The 22,823-nt window shown below is 34.4% G+C and overlaps 1 protein-coding gene across 7 annotated transcripts in view; it reads left to right on the top strand.

The window, feature by feature from the left end:
* The window catches only part of LOC138715219 (receptor-type tyrosine-protein phosphatase T-like), a 154,858-nt gene that overhangs the window by 7,057 nt on the left and 124,978 nt on the right, over window positions 1–22,823 (top strand). For 2 of the 7 annotated variants that reach the window (XR_011336189.1, XM_069847903.1), the window contains exons 1-4: window positions 11,731–11,878; window positions 13,401–13,441; window positions 20,346–20,462; window positions 21,589–21,723. Coding sequence is in view for 4 of the 7 variants with exons in the window: in XM_069847903.1 (XP_069704004.1) it covers window positions 11,856–11,878; window positions 13,401–13,441; window positions 20,346–20,462; window positions 21,589–21,723 (316 nt within the window). In the remaining 3 variants the exon portion in view is untranslated. Of the gene's footprint in view, window positions 1–11,725; window positions 11,879–13,400; window positions 13,442–20,345; window positions 20,463–21,588; window positions 21,728–22,823 lie in introns of those variants that run through there. The other 5 variants (XR_011336190.1, XM_069847901.1, XM_069847905.1 and 2 more) reach the window with 5 other exon arrangements.

The raw sequence follows: 22,823 nt of genomic DNA, 5'->3' as shown, positions 1-22,823 counted from the left end.
ACATACACACCATTTTTTAATCTTAAAATCCAGAGGAAAAAAAACTGGCTAATATAATACGGATCTGTGCTAAAAACCATTCAACATTACAATAAAAGACAGGTTATAAAGGCATGTATTATTATTCGGTTGAGAAGCTAGTCTGCTACTCTAGTCTGCTGTCAAAAATTCTGAAAGTTATAATTTATAAAACAGTTATATTACCGGTTGTTCTGTAGGGTTGTGAAAATTGGTCTCTCACTTTGAGAGAGGAACAGAGATCAAGGGTATTTGAGAATAAGGTTATTAGGAAAATATTTGGGATTAAGAGGGATGAAGTTACAGGAGAATGGAGAAAGTTACACAATGCAGAACTGCACGAATTTTATTTTTCACGTGACATAATTAGGAACATTAAATCCAGACGTTTGAGATGGGCAGGGCATCTAGCACGTATGGGCAAATCCAGAAATGCATATACTCGTAGAGTGTTAGTTGCGAGGCCGGAGGGAAAAAGACCTTTGGGGAGGCCGAGACGTATATGGGAGGATAATATTAAAATAGATTTGAGGGAGGTGGATATGATGATAGAGACTGGATTAATCTTGCACAGGATAGGGACCGATGGCGGGCTTATGTGAGGGCGGCAATGAACCTGCGGGTTCCTTAAAAGCCATTTGCATGGTTATAAAGGCACTCCCTTACCTCTAGCTACACATCACATTCATTCTCATTTCCAGTACTGGTAGCAGGAATGGGACTTAGGTCAACAGGTCTTGGTTGATGTCAGAATCACAGTATAAAGAAGAAGTTATGTGTTCGGCATATGTAGATGTATAACTAATACTAACCACACATACAATAACATAAATACAGACATGGAAATCCTACACATACAATCCAAGAACCAAAAACTCAACACACTAGAACAATATGAAATATACAGACACACCCCAATCAAATTCTCAACACACAGATCAATTTCAGAACACACACACTATTTGACTCAACTCTTCATCACACGAACGCACCCACACAACAGGCAGCGATGTTGAGATGATGCCAAGACACAGAAGGCTCTGAGGATGGTGTCAAGTAGCACCGAAACAGCTGTAAGCCGCACATGCTTACATAAATAACACGACTAAGTTCGCCATTTAATCAAGTATTTATATTCAAGTGTTAAAAGTAGTGTACGAAAGACTCAAAATGGAATATAAATTAAGTTTTACTGTATATATGTATTTCTACCATGAATGTCTTTTAATTTTTCTCACTTCTCTTCGAACAGTTTTCCTCTTATATTCTATTAGAATAGCATCAGTCTCTCGTTTATATGTTTTAGGCTCTGTAATGGATCTTTCTTTTCTTTAATTAATTGTCTTCATTCCAAATTTTCAGATTCTTTCTTTTATAGTTCTTTCTCTTTATGCGTAATGTTTTTGTTGTTGCTTGTAATGTGGTAACTTTTATTTCTTTCAATTCTTGATTTATGTTCTTGCTAGTAATCTCTGTGCTACATATAGGTTTAATCGTCTTTAACATAGACCTCTTATTGATTCTTTCTGCAGCAGCTGAGTTTTGAAAGCTTCTTTTCTTTCATTTTCATGTCCATGTATTTTCTTTACATTTGTTTTCTACCTAGCAGAGTTGGAATAATATGAAATAAATAATAGCAAGTAAGAAAGTAGGCCTATAGATTATGTCTGCGCTTTAACCTGAAACATTAGAAAGGCAGAGCATTACATAACATTTTCAAATTCTGAAATTTCGAGTAACTTAGTTTAGCTCCAGTAAGTGTGAAGAGTGTAATGCATACGTAAGTACACATTAAAATGCATGGTTTCTTGCTAACAGAATTACAAAGAGGTCAATTTCATTAACACAGTGAATAAATATTTTCATATTGTCAGTGGCGTTGCATTATGGGAGACAAGGCAGACACTGTCTACCCAAAAGTCACGAAATAATTCATATTACTGGTATCTATTACATATTTATATTATTTAATTCTATAAATTATTTTTCATAAATTCCAGTTAAATTATTAACAAAAAAATAATTAATATAAAAATCTTTCTTATATATTCTTTTTATATTTCTAAACAGATTTCTTTTAACTTCTGATAAAGTTAATTAAATTCCGTGTAATCTATTTTAAGTGCCTCAAGAATAAGTATCCTGCAGCCATGGTGAATACCGTAAACTGGGGTAAAGAGGATCACATGTGGTAAAGTGGATCATATGTGTATTGTTAGATAAGTCAGCGCCACATGGATCACACATGCAAAGAAAACTATTTTTAGTGGCACTTACAGAAGAAAGGTTTTCTTTTCATGTGTGATCCATGTGGCGCTGCCTTATCTAGACAATACACATATGATCCACTTTACCACATGTGATCCACTTTACCACATGTGATCCTCTTTACCACATGTGATCCTCTGAACATGTGATGGTTGGCCTAGGGACGAGGGAAGTTGCCTGTTCGAAACCTGGGTATGCAGCGAACCTTAGTGTAGTCAGCCGGTTTGGGTTTGGGAATGCACCTAGCACAATAGATCGTAACAGGTTGCAGTGCTGGGCCATAGTAGTGCCCCCCTCCCATAAATTCCATTCCAATTCCATTATTATTATTATTATTATTATTATTATTATTATTATTATTATTATTATTATTATTATTATTATTATTATTCATCCATAAACCACAAAAGAAGTAAATTAAAATCATCAGTACCAGTTGCAGAAGACACAGTCCTACAGTATATATTGACTACACCCCACTTCTGGCTACTAGCAACAGGCATCTATAATGAACACCAATCAAAATACCCCTCTTTTCTCATGAAAAACAACTGAATAGACTATAGTGGACTTTATGTTGTCAGCAAACAGCTGGATACATTAAGAAGTTTGATTGATTGATTGATTGATTGATCATTATTATTATTATTATTATTATTATTATTATTATTATTATTATTATTATTATTTCTTCTTCAACTGTTTTTATTTGCTCCAGGTATAAATGATCGTACTGACATTGACATCTTCCTTTTTCTTGCGACAGGGTGTGTTGCATTCTCATATGAAGTGTTGTTGTTGTTTGTTGTTGTTGTTGTTTTCTAATGCCAGGCATTTGACAATAAAGTCATTTGACCTCTTGCACTCCAATATTTCAAAGATATTGTCATGGTTAGCCAATGACACACAGATTTTGAGATGTTCTGAATCCATTTCTTGATTTGAGTTGCACAATGGACAGTTAGGAGACTGATATATTCCATTTCTATGAGATGCTTGGCCAAACAGTCATGGCCTGTTGCCAATCTAAATGCAGCTACAGACGATTTGCGTGGTAAATCGGGAATCAACTGTGGATTATGATGCAGAGTCATATGAAAAGAAGTTTAAAAGCATCGTCAACAGGTTGCTGCTGCATCATATGCCATATACTGTAGAGGAATTTATGTCTTTAGACCTTTCATGAAAGTGCCTAGGCCTACTAATGTGTAATTGTGAAGCCATATAGATCGTTATTGCTGTTAACATTATTATTATTATTATTATTATTATTATTATTATTATTATTATTATTATTGTTATTATTATTATTTTATTTTTATACTATCTTAGATACAGTTCTTCTTAAATCATGTCAGCAGATGTCCTGCAATAACAAAGCTACAAATTCATAAATATATCTATAGTATAATCAGAAACTAGATTAAGACTTAGAAATAACATTGACGAAGCCATGATTTGTAAAGATCTTTATGGTGAATAAATTACTACTACTACTACTACTACTACTGCTGCTGCTGCTGCTGCTGCTGCTGCTGCTGCTTTCATAATCTTTGGGACACTCCCTTAACTAGAATATTTTAGTTTAGTTTATCTAAAAATAGTTTTGTATTTACATTATTGGGTTGACCAAAGCCTACCATTTGGAATAGTTGGCAATTATACAGTGTATTACAGAAATTCGTAGTAACACAAAGTAATGTTTTCTTAAATTTTGTTTCATTGTCCAGTATTCGAAAACAAAAGATTTATTTTGATCGGACATTTACATTTTTGTAATGTAATATATGAAAAACCATTATTCAGTGTGTTCAAAAAACATGCTGTTATAAACAGTTTTGTGATTTATGTAATATATTTAAGAACTTGTAATTGATTCAAATTATAAATGTTAATTTTAAGTAGCAAGACTGGGTTACCCACGTCAAATGAATTCTCATTATAATAATATAAACTCAGGAACTTTAAACCCTAATGTACTTTCGGGTAAAGTAGAGTTCAAGAGATTGTATATTCAAATAAATAAATAAATAAATAGGACATCCTAAACAATAAATATCATGTTTACATTTTTAGCTGTTCATGGAAAAATATCTTTGAAAAAGTAAATTCCAATGTAAATATTCAAATTCTTTCGCCTCTTCTGCAATACACCTTTCAAAATTATTTTTTGTACCAGCTCTTTGACATTACGCAGTACTACTTGCTAAGGAATACGTCTGCATGCCTCCAAAACCTGTTTTTACAGATTCTCTACATTTTCTGGCTGTATATTTAGACCTCTGATTTCAAGTGTCCCTATAAAAAGAAGTGTAATGATGTCATATTTGGAGACATGATGGCCATCTTATTGTGTCCTTTGGTTCCAATCTATCTTCGTGGGAATTTCTTGTCCAGATATACACAAATAATTATTGCATTGTGTGCTGACGCACCATTCTGCTGAAAGAACATTTGAAGTCTGTTTTGAAGAGGTAGTTTTTGACAAGAAGTCAACCAGAGAATTTTGAAGAAACTGTAGATACATGGCAGCCGCTAAAGTTTCTTGATAAAAGTATGAACCTACAAGCGTCTATCTCTAATCCCCACCATACATTAGTACAGTACCCTATACTTGTTGATAATTGACATCTTACACCCAATTGGGATTTTCTGCAGTAGTGTGCATTATGGCGATTCACTACTCCATTGTTATGAAAATCTTGTTTCATCCGTCCATAAAACTTTAAATAAGAAACTGGAATCATCATCTAGTTTATCCATTACCTCAAAAGCAAGTTCTTGATGTTCTTTAAATTTAGATCCTGGAGAGAGATACAACTGCATGCAAAGCATTTATGTACTGTCTGAACTCAGAAACAAAATAAAACAGTGCTGTAAGGATTGAGCACATTGGTCAGAAAACGAAGGATATTATTACTCCTCTGAATTCTAATGTGGCAAGGAGCATGAATAAATAGTTAATATTTTCTACAATCACTCTGTCGAGTAGTTCAAGAAACGGTGGGATTTCAGTGACCATTTAGCTTATGTACCATTTCACCAATGGAGTGTAAGAATTCACTGAATTTCAAACAACAGAACTATCTATCACTGCAATATTGTCACTTTCGTCTTGTCACTGAAGATTCACAATTGTTTCCTTCTTGAAAAGTAAAGTAAGTATTTAGAAAGCAATGATAATTGTAGTGTGGCCACATATTTCTTTGAGAAAAAGCGTAATTATCAATAAACTCAGAAATATCCCATCAACATCAGACACAACCAATAAATTTACTTTTACGTAATCTCATTTGCATAATTATACATTTAACTCTTGATGTCCCAATGTCACCTACAGGTGCCGCTTTCTAAAAGCTGTCCAAAATTACCAGTAAATTAATTTAAATATACCTCAGCATCGAAAATGCCTTAATAGACATCTGGTAATCGAATTCCAACGCTGATTTATGGTTAAATTAATATACTGGTAATTTTGAATAGCTTTTTAGGAAGCGGCACCTGTAGGTGACATTGGGACATCAAGAGTTGTGACATTGTGACATCAAGAGTTGTGACATTGTGACATCAAGAGTTAATTAAATTTCCGTCTATTAGAACTTGTGTTTATGATAAAATAAATATTTTCGTTATTCCGTTATAAACACAAACAAAAAGTCCTCAATTATTAAAAGCTTATATGGAACTCCATTCTGAGTGATTCTTTCTTCTCATTGATGTAGTTCCATTGTAGAAACTTGGATGGTGGTGGGGTGGTGGTGGTGGTGGTGGCAGCGGTGGCGGTGGCGGCGGCGGCAGCAGCAGGAGCAGCAGCAGCAGCATTGGTGGCAGCAGTGGTGGTGGTGGTGGCGGCGGCGGGGGCGGGGGCGGTGGCGGTGGCGGTGGTGGTGGCGGTGGCGGTGGCGGTGGTGGTCTCCCCATTAAAGGGTTGAGGCATAATCCTGGACAGTGTTGGCTATTTTAATTAATCGATGTTGATTTGAAATTATAGCTTTAAGCTTTGGTATTTATATTCCTGTTGGATATGATGCCATTACCATAATGAACAGAAGAGAAAGTGAGATCACTTGCCTCGCATTATAGCTTAGGTATTCGTATTGTCATGAATGGCTCTGCAAGAAACACAGAAACTACAGCATGATGATCGCTTGTTGCAAGTTCAGTTGGTTTTATATTAGTAACATGTGAAAAGGTATGTGCTTTATACCATATTGTTAATCGTGTATTTGTGTCTCTTACTTTTCGAATTATGCTTTTCTTCCAATTAGTTTTGTTTGCGAATGATTTACGGACATTTTAAATGGTGTGTATGTTATGATAAATTGAAATGCCATCCTGTCTTGTATCGGGGTATAATCATAATCATAATAATAATCATAATAATCATTTATTGCATCCACTGATCATATACATAATATGGGACATGTCATATTTACAAACTAATAATTAATTACATAATATACATAAAAGTAATAACTATAATTAAATGCAACACAAATACAAATATACAAAACTTGGAACTTGATTGAAGAAAACTACAGGTCGGTCGATTTCGGCTATAAGTCCCGTTTGCAATATGTCTTGAAGTCAGAAGTCAATTTCAACCATTGCGTCCTTCATGAGAAGACATCCTTCTCGAAGTCAGGATCTGGAAAAGAGGAAGTAAAATTTTTTTTGAAGTAAGGCGTTTTTTTTCTATTCAGTTATAACAATTTTCAATAAATTCGTTCATACTGTAAAAGCAGTTTTTGATTAAAATTTTATAAAGAGCTTTCTTAAATTTCTGATGTGCAGATATTTCTTTAAGATAATTTGGTAGGCTATTATACATAAGAAGACCAGCATGAATGAAACTGTTTTTATATAGAGTTGTGTTAAAACTTTCAATAAAAATATTATCTTAGTTTCTTGTATTGTACTGGTGTGTGTCTGAAATTTATAGGAAAGCTATGCAAATTATATTTGATAAAATTTAAGGTTTCATAAATATAAATACAGGGTAATGGCAAGATATGTAATTTTTTTTAAGAATGGTCTGCAGCTGGTAGTTTGAGACACTTGAACCATGGCTCTAATTGCTCTCTTTTGTTGTTTAAATATTTGGATTGCATTAGGTGAATTACCCCAAAAGATTATACCATACGTTAAGATAGAGTGAAAGTTTAACCATTTTGTCATTTATTAAATTAAAAACTCCCAAATAAAAAGGAAATTCCATAAAATAAAAGATACAATAACAATTTTACATAATTCCATACCTATAAGCTTGTTTTTTTTCCCCCTAAATGCGTCATGCTGACATTACTCTATGGCTGTCAAACGTGGTCCTTGACAGAAAAACAGAAAAAAATAGCTACAGGTTTGTCAAAGGAGAATGGAAAGGAAGATCCTAAATGTTTCACTAAGAGACAGACTCAGGAACGAGGAAATAAGAAGCAGGACAAAAATGCGCGATGTGGTAGAAAGGGCAGAAAACCTAAAATGGAAGTGGGGCGGCCACGTAGCACGTATGGATCACCAGAAATGGACAAATCGCATCACAATGTAGGACCTGAGAGAAGGACGACAGCACGTGGGATGACAAAAAACCAGATGGGCGGACTACTCCAGAACCAGAGCAGGAAGTCAATGGTCGAGAGTGGCATGAGACAGAGAAGTATGGAGGCAGCTGGGACCAAACATGAATCAACAAGCACCAGATAGGACAGAAAGTCAACGACAGTGAGTGTAATTCGTGTGAAGTGATATGAGGAAGTGTGGGAGATGAATATGGTAGAAATGATCGAAGAGGAAAGTCAGGAACAGTGAAACGAAGAAATATCAGTAATATGACCAAGCTCCCAAGGACTCGCTCACCTTAGGAGCCTACTTATGAGCAATTCCCTGTGACAACAGGAGGCCCTTGCCCTTATGGGATGTGTACGGGCTAAATTTATTTTATTTATTTATTAAATTTAATTTTTACCATGAGCAGCAATGAAATAACTTCTTATATTATAATACTGTATACAGGGTGGAAGAGGACCGATGCACCAAAATTTAAGAGGTGATTCTACATGTTAAATATAACAAAACTTTTATTACACTTTTTTTTTTTTTTTGATGAATCACCGTTAAACAGAAAAAAATAGTCTTTGCCCAATGTTTACAGCACTCTATTGCGGTAATGGCCTAGAGAAATGGCTGATTGCTATACAAGCAGATAGGTAAAAATAATCTGAACAGTTAATGTCTTTTTCTTCTTTTTTGCAAATTAAACCATTTAGCCATGAATTTAAATTGAATAATTGCGGAAATCGTTAAAATAAATCTTGCAACACAAGTCACAACACACTGTTGTGTGTCACCAACTGAATACAGCAGTGGGAAATGGAAGGTAAGAAGTGCAGGCCGCACTTATTAGAGTTATTGCAGTAGCTATGATGTTGCCAAATACTTCATAGAAATATAACGTTTTCTTCTAACATGGTGAATGTTAGAGAAAAAACTTATTTCTTATTTAGATTTTTCAAATCTCTCACTATCTGTTACCAGTTTCATTTTGGTGCAGAGGTTACCATCCACCCTGTATAACGAAACTGAACAGAAAATAATCGATTAGCTTTATTTTCTCCTTCAATAATAAAATAATCATATTCCCATTCCTTATTGAAGCTGTACCTTGGTACTTTATTTCACTAAGAGACAGACTCAGGAACGAGGAAATAAGAAGCAGGACAAAAATGCTACTTTTGGTACTTTCTCTAGGGAGCGCATGTTTGGCATCCCTGCCATAAAGGGTACAGGCATTGTCTGAAACATGATTTGCTTCCATTTCCCTCGTAACCTCACTTGAAGAGATTGTGTGAATGCCTATTTAGTTTAGTTTAGTCAAATGTCCGAAGACAGGTTGGAACGTCATAAGTGACACAATAAGGCATATTTCTTGATAAGCCAGGAGATAATGGGTAGGGTGACTAGTTCGTTTCCCCCTCAATTGCATACATCGCTGACTAGTAACATATTACACTAATCAATCTTCAGAAGAGAAAGAAAAAAATTACAGGGAAGCTAAAGACTTGCAATCAGCCTGAAAATTTCTCTAGCCAATAAAATTCACCATTAGAAATTAAAAAGTTCTTGTAAAATAATCCTGTCATATTGTCTCGCTACAGTAACTAAATATTACGTAAATACAAACAATCTAATCTCAAAATCAACAACTTACACTCAATTCAATTTAATGCAGTCTTTAACTTAAATGAAGTTTAATAGAAACTCCATACTTCAACACTTCCCCACATGTTAGTGTTTCAGACACAAGTTCTTGCTATCAAGTCTACTCGCTTGAGAATGATGCAGAATGCGCTCTTCTTGGTTCTTCCTCACTCTCAATGATGTATCAGCCACATCCAATGGTTTCAAAATGAAATTTTACAAATGTGATTGATGTTGGAGACAAAGACAACGAGAAGTAAGAATATGTTACATTAAATGAATCTAACTTGGTTCAGTTTCAGAATTCGATATCTAATTGAATATTGACTGGTAATAAAGACATCAACAACAATGTGCATGAAATTCGATAAAATACGATCTTGCTAACACCAGTTCCACCTTTACTAGCTGACCGTGCAATATCTAAAACTATTCATATTTCTATGAGACCCATACGCAGGATTTTTTACTCGTAATGGAGGGGTTTGAAGGAGAGAAAACATTTTTTTTTTCATAAAATAATTTATAATGAACTTTCTAATAAATCGTTTAATAATTACAATATAGAGTAACACATTATAAAGTAGACTTAGAAAATATAATGAAGACAGTAAATATTGGTTGTATATAATATAAATATAAAATTTTTTGTGACTGACTTGACTTCCTAACTAGCTAACTAACGTCAGACTAATTATAATATTATTATATTAGGCCACCTCTTTGTAGATCAAGCACTAACATGTTTGCATGCTGATTCGAAACTCTCTGGCTTGGGTTCAATTGCTGCTTGGGCTGATTACCTGGTTGAAATTTTTCTGAGGTTTTCCCCAAGTGTAAGGCAAATGTCAGGTAATCACATGGCCAATCTTCTGCCTCTTCTCGTCCATCTTGCTATCACCAATTCCATCGATTCTAAATAACCTAGTTATTGGTACAGCATCATTAAATAACCAAAAAATAATCCTAATACTAATAAACCAAAATAAATTCTATTTGCTTTTCTTTATATTGTAACAATTTTTTCTCGATATTATAAAACTAGGAGACGTGGCAATAATGTACCCACCCATTTTCCGTTGCCATTATTAAAGCAAGCAGGGAAGAAGACCAACTGTCATTGTACACTACCGGTACTTTTAAAAGGAAGTTGCCTAAGGATCAAATGAGTGAGCAGACTATAAACCACTGTAATGTGGAAAATTCTGGCCAAAGTATATTATTATTATTATTATTATTATTATTATTATTATTATTATTATTATTATTATTATTATTATTATTATTATTATTATTATTATTAGTGGTAATGGAAGTGAAAAGGCAAGAGGTGAAAGTAGAAGAAGTACTAATAGTAGTGCAGCAGTAGTAGTATAGCAATAGTATGAAGAAGTGATGGAAGTGAAGTAGCATTGGTATAGGTCTCGCAAGCAGGGAATACCGACGGAAGGAATGCGAATGAAACAGTGCGATAAGGAAGAACAGGCGACAGGAAAGGTCACGAGATAGCTTGAATGATATTCAAGAGTACAGTCTGAAGAGAAATGACGCCGATAGAATCAGTCTTGCATTGTGATAGTCACATTACGACTTCAGTTTGTTCCATTGCATGTGAATACGTGTCTTGTATCGCACGGTATTAATATTCCATCCGTAAACATATGTTGCGCGTTTAATTAGCTTCGAATTTTTCTCTTGCTACGTTCTTTATTTCCACAGTGATGTCCTCATTTGTTCATCTTCTTGAAAGAGACTACTTCCATCGGCCTGCATCTCTCAACCCCTCGACGTGTGTAAATACACACGTCAAAACAGACAGCAACACCACCAATGCTTTTTGGTAATCTTTCCTTGCGTGAGCTATATTATAGCAGTGGTAGTAGCATCTTAGTGAGTACTGGTGGCAGCTTCTCGATTTTGTAAGTCATTCTCAACACTGACAAGTTGGTGAGAATAAAGTATTAATAGAATGAAATTGACCAGGAAAACTCAAGTAGTTGAAATACATTTTTCCATATATCTCTCTACCTACTGCTTATCCCACTGATCCGCCAGTAATCAAAGCCTGGTCCTTATGGTGAGAAAACTTTGGATTATGCTATGGTGGGGATAAAATTCTTCGCTATTGGTTGGTTCTCATTCCCACATAGAATAATATCTTTCGTTCTAGAAGGAAAAGAATGTACTATTATTTGGCATGTGTATATAAGGAAATTCCTGAAAGAGATAAGAAGGAGGAAATGGATGTGGCTGATTCGTCACTGAGAGTGAGGAAGAACCAGGAAGAGTGCATTCTGCATCTTTCTCAAGCGAGTAGACTACTGATAGCAAGAACTTGTCTGATACACTAACATGTGGTGAAGCGTGGAAGCATGGAGTTCATACTAAACTTCATGTAAGTTAAAGACAAAATTAAATTGAATTGCGTGTAATATGTTGATTTTGAGATTAGATTGTATGTATATACTTTTGAGATTAGATTGTATGTATATATGAACTATTTAGTCACTGTAGAGAGACAGTATGACAAGATATTTTACAAGAACTTTTTTAATTTCTTATGGTAAATTTTATTGGATAGAGAAATTATTATCAGACTAATTGCAAGTCTATAGCTTCCCTGTAATTTTCTTTTCTCTTCTTTATGATGGCACTATTAAATTGTGTGGCTGTTGACAATTGATCGTAAGAGTTTATGAGAAGATGCTCTTGCAACGAATTATATTTGATTACAGCATTCACATTCACGATTGATACTATTTCTATATAATTTTTTTAAAGCCCCTAGTCATTTCTTCACGACCTTTAATAAGAATTATGTTTCTAATGGTACAACATGTAAAATAGGATTCGTTACTGCTATTAGATGAAACAGTAGGTGAAGGTGATGAGTAGGATAGCTGGATTTTTATATAGGTATGAAACTAGAGAGAATTTTTACCCGGGGACTTTTCATTGAACAATTGTTTTTACATACTACGAATCTAACACGAGATTCCATACTATACTTCCGTTTCTAAGGATGTTGTGCTAAAAATTTGTTTAGGAATACAATAATGATTACTTTCAGCAGTTCTGAAGCCGAAACTAGTCAACTAAGGTATTCTTAAACCTAGTTGTATTAACATGTGAAAGTTAGCATTATTGTATTCCTAAGTGATATAGTGTTAAAAGTTGTATAATGAAGATGTATAAGAATCTGTATTGATGTAAATGACTTGACCATCGAGGATAACAGATATTTCCAGATTAGTATCTTCCTGAATAGTGATTTAAGTGTGTTTAAAAATTGTTAAAAGCAGTAGCATATCGGAAAATTCATCCCACACTCATTTTGCCATCATTAATGCACATATCATCATCATTATCATCATCATCATCATCATCATCATCCATACCATAACCTGAATTAAGTTCATGGTGCGGCATGCTGTACTTGTACCATACAAGAGCGCGGTTGTTTGGCTACCCATTTATTCACAGAATAGGAGTTGTAAGCACAATTAGCCTCATGCTGCAGTGCAAGCCTTCGGGTTCCTCCTCTGTACAAGTGAAAAAAAAGGTCATCTTCAGATGTAGCAATTATAATTTGATCATCTGTGAATAGCAGTGTGTCAGTTTTACATCCTTAACTTCTCATTACTATAAACTAATGTATGCATTGGCGCCAGAGCCCACCCAATAATTTGTCGTGTTATTATTATCATTATTATTATTTATGAGATTAATTTATTTTAACGTATAACTCCACCCATTGTTTTCCAAAAGCAGGCGCCACTGAATGTTATACGAATAATATGTTATTCATATTTGTTACCAGTAGTTATATCGTTTATAGTATAGTTTGGGCACTTAATACTGTTTTGTATGAAACATCTTGAATATCTTAATATTAAAATTAAACATTTATGTTACAGCCTTGTTTACACTTTTGCTGCCATTCTTGATCCATCTGAAGGTAAGATTAAAAGATATAATGCACAATAGTTAATAATTGAAGACAATGATTGTGTCTCGAAGTGTTCTTTCTTTGCAAAAAGGTTTTTTCATTTTCCTTATATCCCAGGAAACCAAATAATTTAAAAGGAATCATTTGAATTAACTAAGATGCGACTGTCAGTTTAACTTAAGAAATTATTTGCACATACATGAACTTAACCAGTTTCTTAAGTGAAAAGCCTGGTGATTCATTAAATTAGTAGCAAATACTAAGATGAATCACAGAGTGCGTCATGCAGATTACAGTTAGTAATGTGATCATTGTTGACTGGCGCACCCAGAAATATGATTTGAGCAACATTAAAGCTATGCCGGTATAGCTGTATCCTTACATGAAGCGTGGATGGTTTGAGTACAAACTGCGTTACTGAGATGTGTTTGGCTAGTAGAGATGGTTGGAGAGTTCGAAAGTTCAAGCTTTTTAAAATAAAAGTATGTTGTAAAAAGTCCATTAAGATACTGGCCTATTTAAAAATAATTGTTTCCACTTTCCACAATAACAGATACAGAGATGTCAAAGCATTAAAAAGCTTTCTTCTTCTTTCTTTATTGGCGTCATATTGATGTGTCGAGACTAGGCCTCATGGAATGAGGAAACAATAAAATTATGAACCAGTTAATGATACAGCTCCAATTCCCAAACTGATTGTTCGGTGACATTTCATCCACATTATTTTCGTCCAGTTGAGATTTTAATCCACAGTAATTTTATATCCATAACAATTTTGTCCACCTAGTTATATCAACTTATAAAAATAGTCCACTGTATGATTTCATCCACTATACTGAAATGTGCTTAGAAATTTTTGTCCATTTTATATATTTTTAGTCTACAATATTTATGGTCCATTGTAGGATTAATATATTATTCACAGAATTATATTAGGCTACTTTATTTCAGTCATATACAATGAAATTTAACTACAAATTTAATTTTAGAAGGAAATAAAGAAAAATTTAAATAACATAGGCCTACTAATTATTTTCTATTTCTCTCTTTATCCCTCTCTTCGGTATTGTACAATTTTAATCTGTAGTTCATGGCACGCAAATATCAATCAAGTACATTTTGTGCTCTGCTGACGGTACGTAATAATGAATTTCTTTCTGGTAAATTCAGTAGTATTTCCTGATCTTCGATGGCCTGAATTTCTTCCCTTATAGTGCTGTGGGAGATTCATTTGGGTGTTGTTCGTCCCTTCTTTTGATTCCTACCATAACGTTTTTCGCACCAACTTCAGCTCTGTTCTCAACATGTGTATGCTTACCTCCCTTAAATAGATTAATACGAGCATATATCTGTGGTGCCCAGGTAAAGGGGTATAAGTCTTAAATTTAACTTTTGAGAAAATGCAAAAACAAAGTTTGCAACAAATCTGTAAATCCCAGTGTGTTTCTTTTTACAATGTACTCTGGTTATTTTGTCCTTCGCTTAATGCTTTTCAAGTTCTATTACAAACATTTACTTATTTTCAATATTTTCATAATGTTTTTTATATTATAGTAAGTTTGGACAACTTATCCCCCTTTACACAAACTTACATACAACTTATCTCCTTTTACCCCGAAATATCTCTTACAGAATAAACACGCAAAGCTCATATTATGAAACATAATGACTATTAAAAATTACACAATGTTCGAAGATGGCTGAACAGCTGCATTAAAAAAATTAAGCAAAGTTAAAGAAGAAAGTAAATTTTACTGTTCATAACACCAATAGTATTAGATGTTTCACTGTCAATAAAATGTTATTTTCAAAATAGTATCTGCCTCAGTGTACCTAAGGAATGATAAGATAACATTTTTCAAACTATAGACAATAAGAATTAATAAGCACTTTCTTTAACATTATCAAAATCACTAATCTTCATAGACTTCTTCGATTGTGACAGGATGGATGTCTTGTACTGTTGAGGTTGTTGGAAGTGCAGTGTAAAAGGAATGAAATATATTTGGAACAACCGGTAGCAGGTCCAATAAATCTTTCTTCTTTTGACAAGAAATTGGTACAAGGTCCTGATATGAAACAGGTAACTGGAGTAGATTACGTGTTTGTCCTCTTCGCCTGACATTCAGTGTCTTGAAATCTTTTCATGTATCAAGTGTTTCTTTAAACAATACTATGTCAACAGCCTTTGTAAATTTGAACCACTTCATAATTTTACAGAGAGATCTTTCACCTTATTCTGTGGTTTTCTTCATTTCGAGAGCATCTTTGAATAAGTCAGAATACACTGGTCTAAAAAAAAGACATGCAACAACCTAGATTCTGAAATGCTCTAAGCATGTTATATACTAGCTCAGTATAATTAACAGCTCGATAATTTCCTAAAAACCTAGTTGACACTAGTACAAATGTGTCCCAAGCTTCGAGTTTAAGAACACTCAGTTTTGACCTGAGCGTAGTGTCACACATCATAATTAAAAATTAAAAATATTATTACTTGAAAATTTTGACGTGACAGACAAAATAGACTTCAGATCTGTAATCAGAACACTCAAATTAGGATTGGTGCACTTGTTTTTGTTCAGTAACAAAATCACAATAAAATAAATTAAATTGATCTAAAGGTATTAAAATGTAAAATTAAAAATGTTATTATTTTAACCTTGTGCGTGATACAAAGGAACAGACTTCAGATCTGTAATGAGCACACTCGAATTAGGGTTGGTATACTTGTTTTTGTTCAGTAGCAAAATCACTGCAGACCAGTGATATTGAAGCAAGTCTGACTGATTCATTTCAATCACATTGAATGGCTTCTTTTTGCCTGTAAGTCGTACAAGCTGCATTCAGTCATGAAGAATGTGGATTTTTATGTCACAGTTTTTCTTCTTTCCTCAATTTAGGCATGGTCGGAGTGTGGCTTTTTATAAAAAAAAAAAAAACTTGCGACTCAATGTTTCAAAGTGTGGAAGATTTTTCAGAACAGATACATACATAGCCAGCACGTGAGAGTTTTTTTGTCCCCCCCCCCCCTCATGTGTCTGAATACACTATTACATGTTTCACATGGAAAGGCACATTATAGAGAAATTTTGAAATGCAAGATGCAATTTGATTAGCTCCCCCGGTCACCATCAACTTCACTCCACATAAAACATGTGACTTGTCCGTCTTTACAGTTATGTACGGTCAAATTAGAAGTCCAAATTTGACGCTTGTAGAAAGCAACAGAAGTTTTCAACATTGTTGTCTGTAAACATTGATGTAAGTCAAATGTTATAACATAACATGTGACTTTGTCAATACGTTTGTCATAAATTGAATCTTAATAATTATTGTGCCTATTATAATATCATGAAGTGTTCTATGTACAGCTTGTATCCCTGATCATAGGAAAAGATAACTGCCTCTTTGCTCATTGCAGCTGATTGTCAAAAGACTCAGTTCGAGGTATAATAATTCAAGATGAAAGAGGATTTCACTCTCCTCCAAACAAGAGTTCACTATGAGAAAATGATGGGTAACTATCAGTGTTGAACTCCGGACTCAATTCACCGGCATTATCACCTTCATTCCATTCAGATGTTAAATAACCTGAGATATTGATACAGCATCGTAAAATAACCCACTGATTGCATATTCTTTGCCTTGAGATGTTGCAAGATATGCTTTATCAGCCAGATCTTGATATTGCAATAGGGACGCTTGTACTGCTGTCTTTCCATCTCTGGATAAACAATTCAGTTTTATCTTCAAGGTATCACATGACATATGATATGTATCTACGAGTATTTTGGGATGGTTGATTTTTAGATTCAGTTATAAAATAATTGTTCATAGACTGTGCGACTTACTGACTCGAATTTTCACAGTATCGATTTAGAAGGAAGAGATAATCTCATCAAATGTTGCCAAGAAACACTTTTTGCATACAGGAACCATCTGTCCATCAATTCTCAATGGATACTTCGATATTAAACAATGTAGCTGTTATGCCATACTCTTGCATAATGTTGGTACCGCACATGAATTATTCGAATGATATATGCAGACATTAAATATGCAAAAATGTTGTTATTCTTGCTATTGACACAGTATATTTGCCAAACTGCCAGTAAATTTTAAGTACGGTGTTACAGGTCTATACGTGTCTTCATCAAGAGGTTGTGCAAAAGGGTATAAGTTCAGTACCAAACACGTATGTACAATTCCAAATCGTGTAAATGGATATAAGTATACTTATCTCCCTTTACCCAAACAAACATTAGCTTTTTGAGATTAATACCCTTTTACACATCTATATACACACTTTTCTGAGCTGGATGGACTTATGTCGCTTTACCCAATTATAGAATATGCCTTTCCGAACATCATGGCATACGTAACTCATTTTTCGATTTTTTGGACTTATACCCCTTTACCCAGGCACCACAGATATGTTCCTATTTGTGATATATTGGGCATTACATATATCACAATTTTCTCATCGCGAAAGCAGTCAGTCTCCATTTTTACTGAATGAGTGGAACTGATATATGCAATTGTTATGAACTATTTTATCCTAGTCTTTAGACGAAGGAAGTAAATATGCCATTGTACTGTCTTTGAAATCATACTGTATAAATTTGATTCTTCATTAAGAGTTCTGGCACATATATAGATTAAATTGGATTTCACTATCATGGGAACCATAAGAAAGTACATTAATAATGATGAAATTGTTTTCTATTAACTGCAGTTTAACTTGTCTTGTATTTAGCTATATGGACAAAATTTTAAATGGACTTTAGAAGAAATGAACAAAAAATGTGGACCAAAGAAAATGGACAAAATATTTGTGGACCTATGATATATTGATAATATTGAAAATGGACGAATCCTTTGACAAAAAAAAAAGTGGACGAAATGTCCGTGTACCAAATGTAGATAGACTATATGACTGTGGACAATATAAAGTGGACAAAGTGACCTGGAATGAAGGCTTTTCCTTATTAAATATATATGCAAGGAATATGAAAACAGAAATGAAAAGAAATATCAAACATTTATTTCAAATCCCAAACATCATAATCCCAATTATACTTCCAATAATTATCACGAATAGCTTAAACATTCCACGCAAATTATAAGGATTCGATAAATTCCTTATCACGTTTTTGTGGTAGTATTAGTAGACGCAGTAACTGTTGTCATTGCCTCCACCACATTACCATTACCACCACCTCTGCCGTCACAATCACCATGTCATTGATGTCATGGTTCTATATGATCATATTATCATATAACAACGCATTCTTCTTCTCTCACTTTATCTCTCTCTTACTCTATCTTTCTTCTGCCCTCTTTTTCTCTCTCCCCCTCTTCCCCTTTCTCATTCTCTCCTCTCCCTCTCGTACTTTTACTCTCTCTCTTTCTGTCCATCTCTATTTTTATATAAGTATTCACATGGTATCGTAACCAGGCATTTAAGAGGGAGTGGGGTGCAAGTTTTGGGAACATTACTTGGCAAATTTGCCTATAACTTACATACAGCATATTTAAAAGACAATTCCAAGGAGTTGTTGTGAAGAAAAATACATTGTACATCATTTCAGAGTGAACCAACAGACACGATCCTAAGTAAATGACTTAATCTCTCATTGTGTTGAGAACGATAGCTTCATAATTTCTTTGAAAATCATCGGTCAGTCTAAAACAACCTGTCAGCAGAAATATAAAGGATTTGTATCGTGTCGAAGTGCAAGGTTAGTGACATGAATACAGTCAGTGTACAGGAGAACAGTGAGACGTGTGGAAGTGATGAGCTCAGCAAAAGTACCAGGGAAGCAGGCAGTGACTTCATCTGAAGAAGAAGTAGGAGTGACGCGAATTGGAATTCAGAAGACTCAGCAGAACATGACCTCAGTGCAATTGAAGGAAAGCTTTTTTTTTTATTTTATTGCTTTATTTTACGATGCTGTATCAACATCTAGGTTATTTACCGTCTGAATGATATGAAGGTGATAATGCCGGTGAAATGAGTCCGGGGTCCAACACCGAAACTTACCCAGCATTTGCTCGTATTGGGTTGAGGGAAAACCCCGGAAAAAACCTCAACCAGGTAACTTTCCCCGACCGGGAATCGAACCCGGGCCACCTGGTTTCGCGGCCAGACGCGCTGACCATTACTCCACAGGTGTGGACTGAAGGAAAGCAGCTGTGGTCCTTTCCGAAGAGAGTGAAGGAACTAAGAACCAAATAGAAGCTGTCGAAAAGTAGAGTGATGGAGATAGGAGATAATAGAGCAGAAAGCAGTGATGAAGGAAGGGGGGAAAACAAGGAAAAAAATCAGTATGACTTAAGGAAATGGTGTAGAGGGAAAATAAATCAAGAGAAAAGAAAACTAAGACCTAAAATAAAACAGAAATGTGAAAAAGTTAGCAGTCAGGTCCAAAAGTGCAAACAGACAGAGATGTCAAGTCAGGGGAAATGTGCCACAGAGGAGGGGAGTACAGAGTTATAAGTATAATATTTTGGGGTAGTAATGGGAGAGGAGTAAGATAGTGAAAGAAGTGATGACGGACAAGAAAAGACAGAATGGAAGAAATGTAATAATAAATTGAAACTAGTTTATTTCAATCACAAAAATTAACGAAATAGTTATTATTTTAATAAAAGTGATAATCGCACATATAAGCTATAGTTACCATTAGGCCTACTAAAAGATTTGTCGGTGTGAGGGTGCAAAGTTATTAGTTGAAAGGTGTAGGACTTAGCCATGTAACATTGTTAGTCTATGAGACTAGGTGCTTAAAGTCAAACGAAAAATTAAGACAGAACTGTAATCACTGAAAATAGCAAAATTGATGCTACCACTTCTTGTCATTGATAGATATTTATATGTTCAGTTTCTTTACTGCGTATTTTGTTGTAGGAACTCCAAATGTGACTTTATTGAAGAGAAGCAACAGTATATGGTGTGTGGCACAAGACGAAGCTGCCTACTCAGGATTGGCTTGGGAACCTCAAGAAGATGTAATAGACGAGAAAGGTAATACCAAGATTCTGTTCAGTTTTTTTTTTGTTTTTGTTTACTATCCAGAAACTTTAGGATGAAATTTGAATCATGAATGCACTAAATGAAGTTGGCATTACTCCTGCCTGACTTTCGTCACTACTGCTAATTCCCACCACCATCACCACCTCCACTGTTACTACTATAACTACAAATAACTCTATTACCACCACCATTATCATTATTCATAACATAACTACAAGTATGATAACCAGTTTGTGTCTTATTTTATTAAGTTTAAGTAGTCATATGATGAAAGAGTAATGGAACGGAGAAAAATTCTCTCCGGCGCCGGGATTTGAACCCGGGTTTTCAGCTCTACGTGCTGATGCTTTATCCACTAAGCCACACAGGATACCCACCCCGGCGTCGGACAGAATCGTCTCAGATTAAGTTCCAACTCTTGGGTTCCCTCAAGTGGCCGCCCTCTGCACTACGTCATAGATGTCTATGAACGTAGAACTGAAGTCCACACATGTGGACATGGGTTCAAATCCCGGAGCCGGAGAGAATTTTTCTCCGTTCCAGTACTCTTTCATCATATGATGACGCAGAATATCTGCATAGAAATATCACATGTACTTCGGTACATTAAAATAATATATAAGTTTAAGTAGGATGCAGAATACACCATTAATCGTCCTTCATGACAAAAGTTACTCCATGAGCTGATGCTTAATTGTTATGTTTATTTGTTGAGAATTAGACGCATATATTACAATGCATCAAGATTTATTGTAATTAAAATATTTAATTGTCGTACAAGTTCATATTGCCAGAAAAAATTGATGATGATGATGATGATGATGATGATGATGATGATGATGATGATGATGATGATGACGACGACGATATAATAACGTGGTAAGGATTTAAAATAAAATAGACATATAACTACAAGATTGGCTTCAGTGAAAATTCATTCATTGCTCAAACACAGAGTAGTGGCAGTGGCAGTGGTGGTGGTTATATATTCAAAAACACGAATGGGCTTTACTCTCGTACTTGAAGACTTGTGTGATCTCATGCAATATTCATATAACTGTTTGTAAGGTGTAATTATTGATGTAAATAGTATGTAAATTTCACATTTGTTTTGCAGTTGAATGGATCACTGAAAAAAGTGCATTAAATTGTAACTTTATGGAACCTACGAGTTGTAAGATGTGGACAGGATGGGGCCAGTCTGTTACTAAGAATCGTCTGAAACTTCCAATTACTGACTATCGATGGAATTGTAAGTATGTATTCCATAAATGTGAAATAATAGTATGGTAGGCCTACTCATAACAAAGGAATGCATGAACAAGACACATCAGAGTTAATAAAGGTAACAGTCTCGAAAGAGAACGGGAAGTTTTGCATATTTTATGGATTAGACAGCCTTCCCAATAACACAAATTTAAACTATGACACTCTAGAAATCGAATAAAATACAATCATAGTAGAAAAATAATTATGACAAAATGAGAAACCTTTAAAAAATTTCTAGGTTATAAAAACTATAAAACGAAACTATGAAAAATAAAAATACATAAATGTGTATATAAAATTAAAATCAAATAAGAGAAGAAGATAAAATACAACAATACCAATAAGAGGAAATAACAGAGAAGTACTAGATTAACATAAAATAATTATATGTCTGTCTGTCCATTCGTCCATCTATCATATTTTTCGTTCGAATGACCCAACCATCCATTTCTAACTGTTTGGTAGTCAGTTCTCCATGTCTCTACATTTCTTTGGCTTTGTTATTATTTTAAATTTGTACAACCCTTTTTGTGCAGTGAACGACACAAAACTTGTATGGTACATAAAAATACTGGAAATTTAATTATACATGAAGTGACTTTCACTAGTCCACACCTGTGAAGTAACAGTTAGCGCATCTGGCCGCAAAACCAGGGTCCGATTCCCGGTTGGGGCAAGTTACCTAGTTGAGGTTTTTTCTGGGTTTTTCCCTCAACCCAATATGAGAAAATGCTGAGTAACTTTAGGTGCTGGACTCTGGACTCATTTCACTGGCATTATCACCTTCATCTCATTCAGACCTAAATTACCTAAGATGTTGATAAAGCGTCGTAAAATAACCTACTAAAATAAAAAATAAAATTTTCACTATGAAAATCATACTATCAATGGTAGTTCACGAAAACTAAAATTAGTGTATGGGTAATTCGTGTTTGTTTCCTCAAGAACATAAGCTATGTACAGCACCAGTAGCTATAGGAATCTGCTGTTTTGAATGCAAATAAAATATTTTAACTTTGAGTCTCAACAAACTACAAACTTAAAACATACGACAAGGGACTAACTTGCAGTAGTTCACATTTT

This window comes from Periplaneta americana, chromosome 15 (genome assembly GCF_040183065.1).
Source record: "Periplaneta americana isolate PAMFEO1 chromosome 15, P.americana_PAMFEO1_priV1, whole genome shotgun sequence".
NCBI lineage: Eukaryota > Metazoa > Arthropoda > Insecta > Blattodea > Blattidae > Periplaneta > Periplaneta americana.
This window is presented reverse-complemented; position numbering and strand designations above follow the sequence as displayed.